At 39.7% G+C, this 14,613-nt stretch overlaps 1 protein-coding gene across 1 annotated transcript in view; it reads left to right on the forward strand.

The window, feature by feature from the left end:
* The window catches only part of CUBN (cubilin), a 256,171-nt gene that overhangs the window by 162,901 nt on the left and 78,657 nt on the right, over positions 1-14,613 (forward strand). Inside the window, exons 41-45 of the mRNA XM_044762035.2 lie at positions 3,630-3,776; positions 5,847-6,037; positions 6,195-6,378; positions 12,108-12,282; positions 13,465-13,643. Coding sequence (XP_044617970.2) covers positions 3,630-3,776; positions 5,847-6,037; positions 6,195-6,378; positions 12,108-12,282; positions 13,465-13,643 — 876 coding nt within the window. The remainder of the gene's footprint in view (positions 1-3,629; positions 3,777-5,846; positions 6,038-6,194; positions 6,379-12,107; positions 12,283-13,464; positions 13,644-14,613) is intronic.

Here is a 14,613-nt window from a genome sequence, read left to right on the forward strand (position 1 = left end):
TAAATTTTGGAAATTATGAAGAATTCTTCAGAGCATTTTGTGGACCAAACAAACATGTGTCTGCTTTTGGCCCATAGGTTACTAGGGTGCAACTCTTATCTTACTGATGCCCTCAACCCTGGGCCTCCACTAAGTACAGTGAGAAAAATCCAATGGTGGAGGTGCTTCATTATCCTTCTGCAGAGGCTGGACACTAAGTAAAGACTCGAATCAATACTACAAACATAATGAGACGCTAAACCCTAGCTTTCCCCCTTTTGCCTATCGACTGTCAGCTATCAGCACATTGCCCAGAGGAACTATCATTTTCCTCTCATTGAGGCATTCCTGTGGATGTTAAAATTTAAAACTTTCCATGTAATGAAATCAGTGTGTCCTTGCACACATATTATGACGGTTCAGAACCCAGTAGGAACTTTTAAAAAAAATCTTCGGTGGGTAACCATGTCAATGAAGTAAATTGTGGTTATTCTTTTAAAAATCACTTTCTATGGAGTTGCTTTTTGCTTCACCAATAACCGTTCTTGGAAGCCTGAAACCTAAGAGCTGTCCTTTTCTCCTTCTGTGTCACTTTGTACAAGTCACCAAATGGCTCCAAGTCTGTTCTATCATCTGTGAAAGGGAGAATAATATCTCCCTCGTGGGGTTGTTGTGAGGATTCACGAAATGAATGCACAATTCTCTAGCAAAAGTCTTGGCATTTTGTAGATGCACAGTTCAGAATAATTTAATTTAGACTTCAATTAATTTTGTTAGAGATATTTCTAAGAGAGGTTTTGTCATATCCTCTTTATCGAATGAATTGTTCTTGCTGAGACAGAGCTGCTTGAGAGAGCTCAGCAAATTGAGGTATATGCCAAAACAAAGACAGTATTTTATATTGATTGTATGACCCATCCATATAGATTCCTTTTTATCCACAACACCATGAGTAGACAACCAATGGCTTCCATCTTTCCTTATTTGCTTATTTAATCACTCAAGAAATAGTTCAGTGCCTACTATCTGTCAGTTGATTGGTATTTTGTTCATTTGCACAGTATTAATCTATTTTCAGAATTAAATTTTAAATTCCACTTCAATTATTTGTTCTCTGTCCATCCAGTCTTTTGCTTCTGAGGAGCAGGGGCGTATACCATTCTGAAGCCAATATCTAAAGCCAATTGACAACAAGCAATGATACCTGTAGTCACTTGTGCAATTGGCCAGTCATCACAGGCCCTTGGCCCTTGGCTCTTGCTCCTGGGGTGGTGTGGATGTTTCTGAGCCACCCCAGAGAGGGCCCTGCAGAGCTGAGTCGCTCTTCCACCTGCTTACTCATTTTGTAGAGTTGTCGTGGTTCAAAATGAAATCATTCTTTTCCAGACCATGCACCAACAAATTTTGCATCCAAAGATTCGCCCAAACTGAGGTGCCATGAAACTACATTGGGTGTAGAAAAAAATTTTTTAAAAAAGGAAAGAAAGAGAAAAGAAAAAAAAATTTTGTCAAAAATCAGTAATCCTTTGGTCAGTTCTTAGATCTGAAATGTACTTTCTTTATCATCTTAAAGAGCTCATTTACTAGCATAGTTTGCGCATCTGGAGTTAACTGTCCAAGGTTTCAAACCCTTGTTGACTCCTATGCTCTGTGACCTTGGGCTAGTCATGCATCCCCTCTAAGCCTGTTTCCTATCTACCAAATGGAGATACTAATAATACCAACCTAACAGCGTTATTGTGAAGATAAAATCAGATATTACATGTAAGGTACTCAAAGTGGTCATAGTAACTTTTCAAGAAATATCAGCTACCAGTGTCCTTGGGACCTCAGTTTCCACATCTCTAAAATGGAAAGGTGGGACCGGAGAGAGAATCACCAAACTACCCTCTAGACCCAGCCCTTCACTGTTCTTTGACTTGTCCCTCTCTTTAAAGATGGGGTTCATGCCTGCGGAAATCCATATGTCGATGTTGTGGAAGGCTCTAGAAATACCCTAGTATTTATTATGGACACTGGGAGGAGGAAGAAATTATCTTGTGGTTATTGGGTTATCTACCAACTAATCAGTTAGTTAATCAATAAGGTATTAAAAATAAGCATTCTTACATCAGACGGTCTGAAGTGAAGTTTGGAAACAAAAGGTAAAAATCAACAGAATGTACCCAGTCTCATTGAGAGATAAAATATACTCATATGAAATAAATAACCGATAATAAACTTCCAAATTTTGTAAAATGGGTAATTAGAGAAAAACAATTTGGAGTGAAATGTGTAGCAAAAAGCATATTGAAGACAATTAGTGCAAAAGGAGTTAAAGAGATAAACTTTTTTAAAGATTTTTTATTTTTTCCTTTTTCTCCCCAAAGCCCCCCGGTACATAGTCGTGTATTCTTCGTTGTGGGTTCCTCTAGTTGTGGCATGTGGGACGCTGCCTCAGCGTGGTCTGACGAGCAGTGCCATGTCCGCGCCCAGGATTCGAACCGTCGAAACACTGGGCCACCTGCAGCGGAGCGCACGAACTTAACCACTCGGCCACGGGGCCAACCCCTAAAGAGATAAACTTTTAATCATAAAAAATACAAATGTTTCCAGAGGTCTGAAACCCTCCCAAGAATGCCTTTTCAGGCTTCTTGGATTTATAGCTATGCCGTTACATTTGTGATCACAGAAAATAACTTGTTTTCTGAAGTAGTTAATAATGAGTGAGTTTGAGGTGGTAGTCAATGTCAAAAGGACTTATTTTGCTGGTTGGGTAAAAGGGCAAATTTCCTCATGTCTCATATTCTATTTTTGTTTTTTATAAGCTTGAAATTCATTAATTCACTGCCTTAGGGAAAAAACAACATATTTTTCCAGCCAAAGAGTCCAAGTCTGTTATAATCCCCTTTGCTCCATTCCTGCTTTGACTGTGACGGTTGCTTTGATCGAGACTTACATCCAAGAGAAACAAAAGGAAAAAGGGCCAGGAGGAGACCCAGCTCTCCTTCAAGTGTGGAGGGGCACACTTGCTGAAACAATCTTTTTCATCCTCCACACATGGACAGAAGTGTGTTCTTTTAACAGCAAAATGAAAAAACAACAACCAAGAAATGAAAAGTAAAAAAAGTGAAACAAAACAAAACAAACCCCACACACAACCAAAAAACCCTCTGCAGCTGAAGAAAGGGTCCTGTGAAAGTTTCACATCTCTTGAGAAATGGCCCTATGACATTAGCATTGGATCTGAGGCTGAAGAGCCAAGCTTTTTTCTCTCTTAGGTACTTGACCTTCAGCAGTTAGAGTCATCTGGAACTGTCTCTAACGCACCCATCAACACTGGTCCTCCATCGCTTCGCAATCCCATGTACTCTGATTTTAAGTTTTAGCTGCAGAAAGAAGTGTTGGCCAGTTTTTAGAAAGACACTGGGAATTGTCAAAGAAGCTTTATCAAAAAGGGTAAAGAAAAAGGCAGGCAGCACCGTTCCAAGCTAGAGCCAGAATGATGTGACCCCTGGAATGTCCTTGTATTTGAGAATCTCCTTATCTCCTAGGAATGGCGATGCTCTGAGAAAAATGTGTGTACCACTTTGGACGGGTTGCAAATGATGGTGGAAGAGATTCTTAAGATGTGATATTTCCATGCTGATGTTTCCTTTCTTTGTTCATAGGAGACGATAACTTGGCCCAGCAGCTAGCAGTTCTCTGTGGCAGAGAGATCCCTGGACCCATTCGGTCTACTGGAGAGTACATGCTGCTCCGGTTCACCTCCGACTTCAGTGTAACCGGAGCCGGCTTTAATGCATCCTTTCACAAGAGTAACATGTTCTCGTAGTTTTGTTTATCTCACCTCATCTCATCTCACCTCATCTCATCATCTTTTTCTCCCTCCCTAGTATACGCTGCTCATTTTTCCATGCCGCGACACAGATTATAAGTCAGTGCATGCCAGTCCCTGCCCAGCCTCTGGATGGCTATCCTTATGTCAGATACTGAGTCCCATCCAGAAAACTGTGGCCAAATTGTACAAAAGAGTCCCCTGGCTGAAGGTCTCTGGGGGGGGGGCATCTTCCCCCCAAAGGAGAGGTGTTCATGGGAGGAGCAAGAGTAAGATCTTTAAAACCGTTTTTCAGCCTAGCTGAGGACTGGAACTACAAGACCGCACATATCCATAATGCATCAAAGGAGCAATCAGTCAGCGTTATCTTCAATCTAAGAAATAAATAGTCAAAGTAGGATAGAAGATATCCTCATAAATCCCTTTGTTGAAGTCATTGGCTTGAAGGTTGGCAGGAAGAGTTTGTTCCTCTTGAAATATGAATTTGATGAGTCAGAGAATGTGCACAATGTATGAGAGGCTATCGTGTAGTATGACTGAGGCTTTCAAAACTTGACAAAATGTGAAGTCCCATGATAACTTTAAACCTGAACTAGATCGAAGTTAAAAAGGTAGTCCATGGACTATGGAATACCAAAAGACTCTCATATTTTTAACTGAAAAAAATTTTAAAGTAGATTCTCAATCTAGACATTAAAAATTACTGTTTCCTCCACTGTTATGCACACCTATTGTAGAGTAGGGAGCAACTGAAGATGGATGGTCTTCCTCACACTCAGGGAGGCAGGCTGCACAAGGGATTTAAAAGGGTGGGCTTTGGAATTAGACCTAAGATCACTTTCCACCTCTGCAATTTAACGAGTTGCGTGAACTCGCTACACTCACGCGCTGATGGGTCGTTCAGTCCCCGACAGTTGGCAAGTTAACGCCCGCTCCACGTGCTCTCTCTCCTCAACTCCCAACCTCTCGCTCTCTCTCATATGTATGTACGACAGACACACACACACACACACACACACACACACACACACACACACACTCTCTTGATTCCCATCCTTTCCCACCCTCCAAACATGCTCATTCCACGCTCTTCACAATCTTGGTTAATGGAAAGTACATTCTTCTCGTTATTGAAGCCAGAAAGCTTGGCATCATCCTTGAGTCTTTTTTCACACCATAAATCCCAATCATCAGCACATCACAATGGTTGTACCCTCACAATGTATCTAACTTCCAACCACTTTTCACCATTTCTACTGCTCCCACCCTAGGCCAGGCATCTATGATCCCTCCTTGGACTCCAGCAATCACCTCCTTATTGGACCTTCTGCTGCTTCTTTTCCCTGCCCCTCCCTTACAGTTCAAGTATTGCAGATGCAGTGATTATTTTAAAATTTAATTCAGATCGTGCCATTCTGATGCTCAGAACTCTTTGACGTCTTCTCCTTCTTACTCCAAATAAGTCCTTTCAGTTTCCAGCACGATCTAGCCTGCTACCTTCTGGATCCCTCATTTTGTCTCATCTATTCTGACTTCTATGATGTACCACTAATACATCAAGCCTTTACACCAACTGCTTTCTGGACTGCAGTGCTCTTCTCTCAGTAAGACATACAGCTTGATCCCTCATTTCATTCACATCTCTGCGCGGATGTTACTCAACAACATGACCTTCTCTAACATCCCCAGACAACATAGAGCTATTCCCTCCCCTCACTCATTTTTCTTTGCAGACTTTATCACCATCTGGCACGTTATATATGTATTTATTGTATGTTTTACTAATCTATAAACTAAGTTTCACGAAAGTAATTTGTAGCTATTTCTTACTTCTATATCCCAACGTTAGCAATAACAATAAAATGAGCCCCCAATAGTGCGTGTTCGACACATTATTGTCGTGCTAATCATTTCCTATAATTTGGTCACGGTTAGTTTCAAACCACATTTTATTCCCTACACTTTGAAAAGCCTTAAGAAAAACAGGAAAGCATAAAAATCCAGCTGTAAACGTTATTTACACAAGCTGCCTTTGTTTCTTCTTGGGAAGGTTGTGGCGGATATTTGCATGCAGACAGAGGAATTATCACATCACCCAAGTACCCGGAGACGTATGCTCCCAATCTCAACTGCTCTTGGCATGTCCTGGTCCAGAGTGGTCTGACCATCGCTGTCCATTTTGAACAGCCCTTCCAGATCCCAAATGGAGATTCTTCCTGCAACCAAGGGGATTACTTAGTGGTAGGTCGTGCTTGCTACCTTTTCTCTTTACTTTCTCTGTGGACCTCATTCAGAAAACAAAATGACTTTTCTCTTTAGGGACATAAATCGATGGAACTTTTGCACTCCATCTTTCTCAATATGAAAGAATTTATGCAATTTTAATTTCTCTTGCCAGCTAAAAAATGGACCTGATATCTATTCTCCACCCTTGGGACCCCGTGGAGGAAATGGTCATTTTTGTGGCAGTCGTCCTTCATCCACTCTCTTCACCTCAGATAATCAAATGTTTGTTCAGTTTGTTTCTGATAATAGTAATGGAGGGCAAGGATTTAAGATCAGATATGAGGCAAAGAGTTTGGGTGAGTATCTTCCTGAGAATGATGTATGTACTTTTCCCGCAATTGCTTGGTCTTCCTTGTTTAAATAGATTTGAGAAAAAAACACATCGTTTTCATTTCTGAACTAGGAGTAATAATGTTAATGAGAACAGCTATGTAGTGGAGGAAGACAATTCTTCTGCCCTCTAGGTTCTTCTCGCTGCTCTATGATTTAAATTGACATGAGACAGAATAACAGGAGAAAAATCAAACAAAGCTTTATAACATGTATACAGGGGAGAAACCCAAGAAAACTGAGCAACTTGCCAGAATGGCCAAAGCTACCACCTTAAATACCATTATCAGCCAAAGACAAAGGAGGATGTTGGGGGTAGCAGTTTGGGACTTCGGGGGGGGAGGAAAGCAATTTACATGGAGATGGAAACACAAATGGGCCAACTATAGACAATGTGACCCGAGAGACACATTTTACATTACACTACAATTATCTTATGGTATTAGCTCCTTCCTGGAACAGGCCCTTCTATTTTAAATTCTTTTAGGCAATTAGAGGGAAAGTCAAAGTTTCTTTTAGAGTCTTTTGTTCTTAAAAATAATCAAGCCACAGAGACACCTTGTGTGGTGGCCAATTCTGACCCCCCACAACTACCTATTATCAAGCACTTACTATGTGCTTGTACATTCAGTACCTTGTTGTAACTGCTTTTAAGGGAGGTATCATTATCCTCGTTCTACAGATAAGTAAAATGAGGCTTAGATTTTTCCAAGGCTGCATATCAAGAGAGTGAACAAAGTGCAATTCTCCATGAGTACAAATTGAACTGATTTTAATGATCCCCTGAAGTTCCCTAGTCCTTGCCAGTAAAAAAATGTCTAATTGCAAGTTACATTCAGTTATAGAAACATTGTAAGAATGATAATTACCTTGTTTTGTATTCATTTGTATGCTTCCTTTTAAACGAACACATAATCCTGTAATTCTATGATAACCCATTTAATTATATATTACAGTAGTGATCTTTACTTAATTACCTAAACTTAATTATGTTTGATTATAATTATATTTAATTCTACTATAATGATCTAATTTTCGTGACATTTATTTTTATGTAATGTTTAATTGAATAAATAAGTAAATAAGTATAGCTTCAAAAAAGAGGGTAATGTCAGTAGAGAGTAAATCTTTGCTTGTGCCCCCAAAGTTAAATAATATGGATTTCAGGATAATCCTATGACCTTGGTCCCAGATTCCTGAATATATTTCAAAAACTGTATTAAACTAAATGAAGCCATCTATTTCATTGTACATTCTCTAAAATATGAGAATTTAAAAGTCAGCACAATTTCTTCATTTTGGAGGAGGAGAAGAAATGGTTTCTACCAACCGACACAGAAAATCATCCAATATCTTGAGTAGGTTCCATGATTATGGGGAATGTACTGTGGTTACTTCCCAGTACACACAGCTCTGGCACAGAGCAGCACCGTTACTTTACAGGTTGGGATTTCTGACCCCTCCCTATCTCCATGCTGAGCTTTGCTGCTGTGTCATAAATGGACAAGATTCCCCTGGTACTGAGGCTTTATGAAGTAACAGTGCCTTGTGCCTAGGCAGTAGACTTCAGCCCACCCACAGAAGTTGACTTTTCCATCTTTACCCAGGATAGATGACTCAGTCTTGAATTACATTTTTAGAATCAACGTTTAGTGGTAATTCACTAAGGTAATAGGCTAAGGGTCTATTTGCAAACACTGTGACTCTTTTATTCCTTTGTGGGTTCTCTATTCATGCAAGAATGATATAGTCATTGCCTTCTCTCCACCTGTTTGACCTTAATATTAAACTTAAAGGGTCTTTTGATTTCAAAACCTATTGCTGGGCAACCCCAAACAATATGATCACTCTAGTTTCTCCTGACTTTCTAATTCAACCATTTCCTTATAGCGAGCCTCCCACTTCCCCTATCTATATTTCCACCATACTACTTCTATATTATTCCCATTTCTCAGTTTTAACATATGTTATACCATGAACAACTTTTTTTTTTTTTTTTTGCTGTGGAAGATTTGCCCTGAGCTAACATCTGTTGCCAGTCTTCTTCTATTTTGTATGTGAGCCGTCATCACAGCATGGCCACTGACGGATGAGCGGTGTAGATCCATGCCTGGGAACTGAACCTGGGCCACTGAAGCAGAGTGCACCAAACTTAACCACTAGGCCACTGGGGCTAGTCCCCTGTGAACAACTTTGACAGCAAATTTACCCAGTTCTATACCATCTTTCTCCAGAGACACTCTTGCAGTGTTTTTTTCCCTCACCTCATTAATGGGTTTATTAATTAATTAATCAAATGTAAACACAAAGTGCTTTACATTGTGCAAACTACCAAGTTCTCTCAAGGAGTTCACAGTGCAGAGGAGGAGACAGACAAGCAAAGGCAGAAGTAGAGCATGGTATGATAAGTACTCGATAGAGGAATGTGTGAAGAGCTATGTGAACACGTAGAGAAACACCTAGCCTAGCCTCAAACATCAGAGCAGGCTCCCAGAGGAAGTGGATGAATAGAGATTTGCCAATCAGTGAAGGAAAGATGCGACAACATGTAAAGACTCAATGGTTATGAGATAAGAAGTCATATCTAAGGAACTGAAAGAATCCACTACTGCGGGACAATGGGGTCAAAAGGAGGTCAACATAAGGGTGAGGAAGCAGGCAGGAATCATAATGCTAAGGGCTGTGGAAGCCACCTTAATGATTTAAGATATTAACTGAAAGATAATGGGGAGCCATTGACAGATTTTAATCCAAAGCATGAATGGCATGATAAGACCGGAAACATCAGTGTGGCTGCAGCACTGAAAACACATTGGAAGGGGAAAGACTCAAGTAGAGAGACCAGATGGAAGAGTAACTCAGGAAGCAATTGTTAGTTCCCGAACTAAGGTAGCGGCAATAAGAATGTTGAAGAGAGGGCATATTGAGAGATGTCATAAATATGGAATTGAGCAGACATGGAGGTAAGTTGGCTGTAGGAGGGGAGGGAACAGATTGGAGGAGCCATGGATGACCCCTAGGTTTCTGTCTAGGTGGATCCATTCATCCCACAAACACTTCTTAAGAACTTGTCTGATGACAGACACTGTACTAGGTCTTGAGGATCTAGCAGTCACCAAATAAAATCCATATCCTCACAGAGCTTAATTTTATGGTTAAAACACAGATAATAAATAAGGTACATAATATGTCATATAGTAAAATGTATTAAGGAGAAAAACAAGATGGTGAAGATGGATAGGGAGTCAGTAAGAAGGGGAGATGATACTGTCGTTCACTCTATATGGAACTCTGGATGGTGAGTAGATAACAAGGGCAGTTTTGGCCATATTCAGTTTGAAATTTCTGAATTACATCCTTTGGAGATGTCCAGTAGGCTGTTGGAACAGGAGTCTGGAGGTCAGAAGAAGGATCTGGACTGAATCTAGAAATATGGAAGCTTTGTCAGACTGGTTGTCATTTGTCATGAAGATGGCTGACATTAATCAGAGAGGTACTTAGTTTGAGAAGATGAAGGGCCTACAGAGGGATTCCTAGGATCTCCAGCAATGGCAGGAAAAGCCTGGAAAGAGGCACCCAAGGGCCACAGGAGGAATGGTGAGAGGGATAAAAGAAGGAGGAAGAGAGCTTAGTGTCCAAGAAGCTAAGGGACAAAAATGTAAAGAAGGAAGATATGGTCAACCACGTTACATGCTGTTGATGCAGAATAAAGATTTAAAAAGAGCTTTGAGGGGCCAGCCCTGTGACATAGTGGTTGAGTTCAGCATGTTCTGCTTTGTTGGCCGAGTTTGCAGGTTCAGATCCTGGCTGTGGACCTATACCACTTGTCAGCCGTGCTGTGGCAGTGACCCACATATAAAGTGGAGTATGATTGGCACAGATATTAGCTCAGGGCTAATCTTCCTTAGCAAAAAATAATACTAAAAATTAAAAAAAATTAAAAGATCTTTGTTAGGCAACTGTGAAGCGACTGGGGACCTGGACAAGAGGGCTTTGATAGGGCTGAGAAGTCAAGAAGGAAGGAGGAAAGAGGATGTGAGGAAGTAGAGAACGTGACTGTAAGTTACTTGAGCTTGTGATACATGGAAAGATCAAAGGAGCAAGGAGGAGAGAGGGGGGAGGAAAGGAGAGGCAGACAGACAGAGATTGATTGAGATTACAAGCACAGGATAAGTGGAGAGATTAAGTACAGCAAGGTCCCTGAAGAGACAGAATGGAATGGGAGCCTAATCCAGAGATACAGGAAGACAGTGTACGGGGAAAAATAAAGGAGGGTAGCAATGCAGGTGAATTTATCAAGGATGGTAACAAATATGGAATAACAAATTGAGGGAGTTCTCAACTGATTTCTTCCACTTTCTTTCTTTCTTTCTTTCTTTTTTTTTTGGAGGAAGATTAACCCTAAGCTAATATCTGTGGCCATCTTCCTCTATTTTATGTGTGGGACACCTGCCGTCAGATGACCTGATAAGCAGTGCCAGGTCCGCGCCCAAGATCCAAACAAGTGAACCCCGGGCAGCTGAAACAGAGCACACCAACTTAACCGCTACACCACCGGGCCGGCACTACTATCTTTCCACAGGAGAACTCAAAACAGTTTGCTGAGACCAGAGAGGGAATTGGGAGAATAAAGGGTTTAGGGAGTATGAACAAGTGTCAAATAGCTGTTCTAGTTTATATGAAAAAACAGGAGGATTGTTTGGCAGTGGAGAACGTGAATTTGTAGTGGCATCAATTTCCATGAATGGCTTGCATTGAATACAACCATGGAATTGGGAGTTTGCAAGGAGAATCTGAAGGAAAGACCAGGGGTGAGGGAGTTAAAGACGGTCAAAGGAATTTGCAGGTTAGGGTTTCAGAGATAAATGAGTTCTGGGTAAGAAAAAAAATTCAGGATATGACCATAAGTGATTGAATGACAGGGAAAATAAATGTCAATAGAATTTAGCAGATCTGGTGTCTGTGAGGCTGTTATCAGACTGTCTAATTTCATTGGCATGGTAAGTATCCAGTTTATTCCTGCCTGGTTAGATTATTGAGATTGCCAAAAAATGTTTCTTGGTAAAAGGAAAGTTTTTTTACCAAAAACTTTTTGGTAAAAAGACCAAAGACCAAAGTTTTTTGGTCTTTTAGAAAAGAAGTATAAAAACCTCATTTATCTTCTTGTAAAAACTGGCTAATTCTGTCATGCTATTCATCTCTTGCCCTTCAAATGCATCTAAATCTTGAAGAAACATAATGAACAAATGCCCACAGAGTTGTACAAATATATATCTGCTTAGTCTTTTAAATGTATCGAGATCACCCCTCTGCATCATTCTGTTGAACTGAACAGTCATTGGGCAGCTCCACGGGCTGGTACATTTACATGCTTATCTACGTGGTGGGTATGAATTGATGCTTCCGTGATGTTCTACTGCATGCACTGTGCGCCATAATCATTTTGTCGGCTTTAAGGGAAAGTGAAATTTCCAATGAAAATATATAGTTTGGCAAATTAAAAAGTGACACACTTGGTAGCTCCCTCAATAGCAAATTCAGGGTTTATTTGCTTAAAAAGAAACTGAGAATAATTCCAGATGAAAGGAAATTGCAATTGGAAATACAGATAAAGAGACTTTTAAAAATGATCATGGCTGTTAGCTGCATCCTCTTTGTCTAGAGTGTAGATTGATTTAACTGTGTTTCTTGACAGCCTGTGGGGGCAATATCTACATCCATGATGCAGATTCTGCTGGATATGTGACCTCCCCCAACCACCCTGACAATTATCCCCAGCATGCTGATTGCATTTGGCTCATAGCTGCTCCTCCTGGAAAGCTCGTAAGACTGCAGTTTGAAGGTCAATTCAATATCGAAGTAACACCCAAGTAGGTCACCTCCATTTAATGTTTCTCCTACTCAGAGTTAGTTGTCCTGTCTCAGAACAATTCCTTTCGTCTTCTCTCAGCAGCATATATTGCATAGGAAATCCAAGGATGGCGAAGGGAAATGCTTAACGCCTCCAGCCTGAAAACACTGCCTGCCAGCTACTCTCCCGTTCGTCAGCCCACAGATTATGTACACAGATAGTGTCCCTCGTGACCCTGTGCACATCCTCCTAGAGACACTGAGGAGAGCTGTTTGAGATTTATGTTATCCGTTCTTCCTCCCACAGGAAAAATATAGTGTCTCTGGTAGATGTGTATTTATTTGCCCAGACTCATACTCAGTGTCATAAATGATAAAGTATCTGTTTAACAAATGGAAATTTGTGTTATGTGATGCCAGGGGTCACCAGTGTCAGAGACAGGACTAAAGCAAGTACAGTACAATTTCCCAATCTCTATTTAATAAGAATTCTTACAAGATTACAAACCAGAGAGTAAGTTTTACTATGTTGAACACAAAAGGAATAACTACATAGAATATTAAAAAAAAAACCCTGCATTTTTCTCATTTAATAAAAGTTTGTATACATTTGCATGAACATATGTATGGTACAATACTTAGGTACAAGAGCTTTTGCTCACCGTTTCTGGGCACCTGATATCATACGACCCTCTCGGTGAGCTGTAATTGGCTGACTGACTCCCATAAGAAATATTGGGTAAATACTTGCCCACTTTTATGGACCCAGAAAATTCCAGCTGAGATTCTCCATTAGCCCAGGTCACAGAACTGTTGAGAGAGTTCATCTTTGTCATGTGAAATGTGTCATCTCATCATGTGAAACAATATATCTATTTTTTTGAAATTCCCAAGGGTTAATTTGAGAATGACTTTTCTATTTGTAAAACTAATACAGAATATGGAAGGCAAATAAATAGTCTTCAGTGTAGTACCTGTAAAACTTATCTTTTTGAGCTACTAATTAAAGAGTGTGTTATAATTAGGAAAAATATCGTACAGCATTCTGAAGTGACACACCACTTAAACTGACTCTGTTGTGGTGTTTTCTGCTATAGAAATGATGATTTAGTAATGCTCTTGGAGAAAGTGAAATTTTCGTTAGCAAAATATGTCAAAGCAATTGACTTTGTATATTAAGCAGAATTTTCTTTCCCCTTTAGCTGTACGTCCAATTACCTCGAGTTGCGAGATGGAGCCGATTCAAATGCACCAGTACTTTCCAAGCTTTGCGGGACGTCGTTGCCCAGGAGTCAGTTGTCCTCAGGGGACATGATGTATTTGAGATTTCGGTCTGACAGCAGCCCCACTCATGTGGGATTCAAGGCCAAGTATTCTATAGGTAACAATATTTTTTATATTCAAGAAGAATGTAGTGATCGAATAATTACCTTAAAACTTTAAAAACATTATACTGTGTTTAAAGAAGTCTTTCTATCTGCCTAATTTTAATAATTATTTTAACAATGGAAATAAGGAATGTAAATGTTTAAAACCACAAAGTCATTTATCAATTTTAATTTCTACTTTGATTGCCATTTTAAAACACTCTGTTTACTAAACTTGAGTATTTTGTAGTTTTGCCTAAGTTGTTTGTGAAAAACATATTCAGCTACATTCTTGTTTCTTCCTCTTATCATGAAATATGTATAATATTTAAATAGTAAAACTCTTTAGTAATCAAATAATTCTATTTAAAACAGTGACTTTGAACTCATCACTAATAGATAATTGAGATGTTTTTCCTCTAAAATAAGTGCCAAGTCAGTCACTAGACAAAAAGCAAATACATCTCCTCAGTGTTTTGATTTTATTTTCTCTTTTTTTTTCATTTTCTTGCTTAAAAAATGAGCTATAAATATGCACACTGGAGATTCACTATGATATGGTCACAATTACATAGAATTTAGTATCTGGTGGGTCTGAACACTAACGAAACATATTTAATTTAACTTGGAAAGCCTAGCTATAACAATATTTAACCTACACCATAGGTCATCTTATAGCCTAAGGCAAGTTGTACATAAGTCAATCCAACTATCATATCCAGCTGATAAGAAACAATTGAATAGTAATTTCCATGACCCTGAGATACCAGTTACTGCAGTAAAACGTTCATTTACTAAACTTGGAATGGCAGACATCACTAATCAACCACAGCACCCCTTCCAGCTGAGCTTGGACTACCTTGAGAATCACCAACACAGGGTACTAGGCAGGCCCTATCAATCTATCAACTGGTTCTTGAAATGAGACCCACATGCAACTAATAGCACTTACATAGTGTCCCAAGAGAATTAGTGAGACGTTAC

Source organism: Equus asinus, chromosome 29 (genome assembly GCF_041296235.1).
Source record: "Equus asinus isolate D_3611 breed Donkey chromosome 29, EquAss-T2T_v2, whole genome shotgun sequence".
NCBI lineage: Eukaryota > Metazoa > Chordata > Mammalia > Perissodactyla > Equidae > Equus > Equus asinus.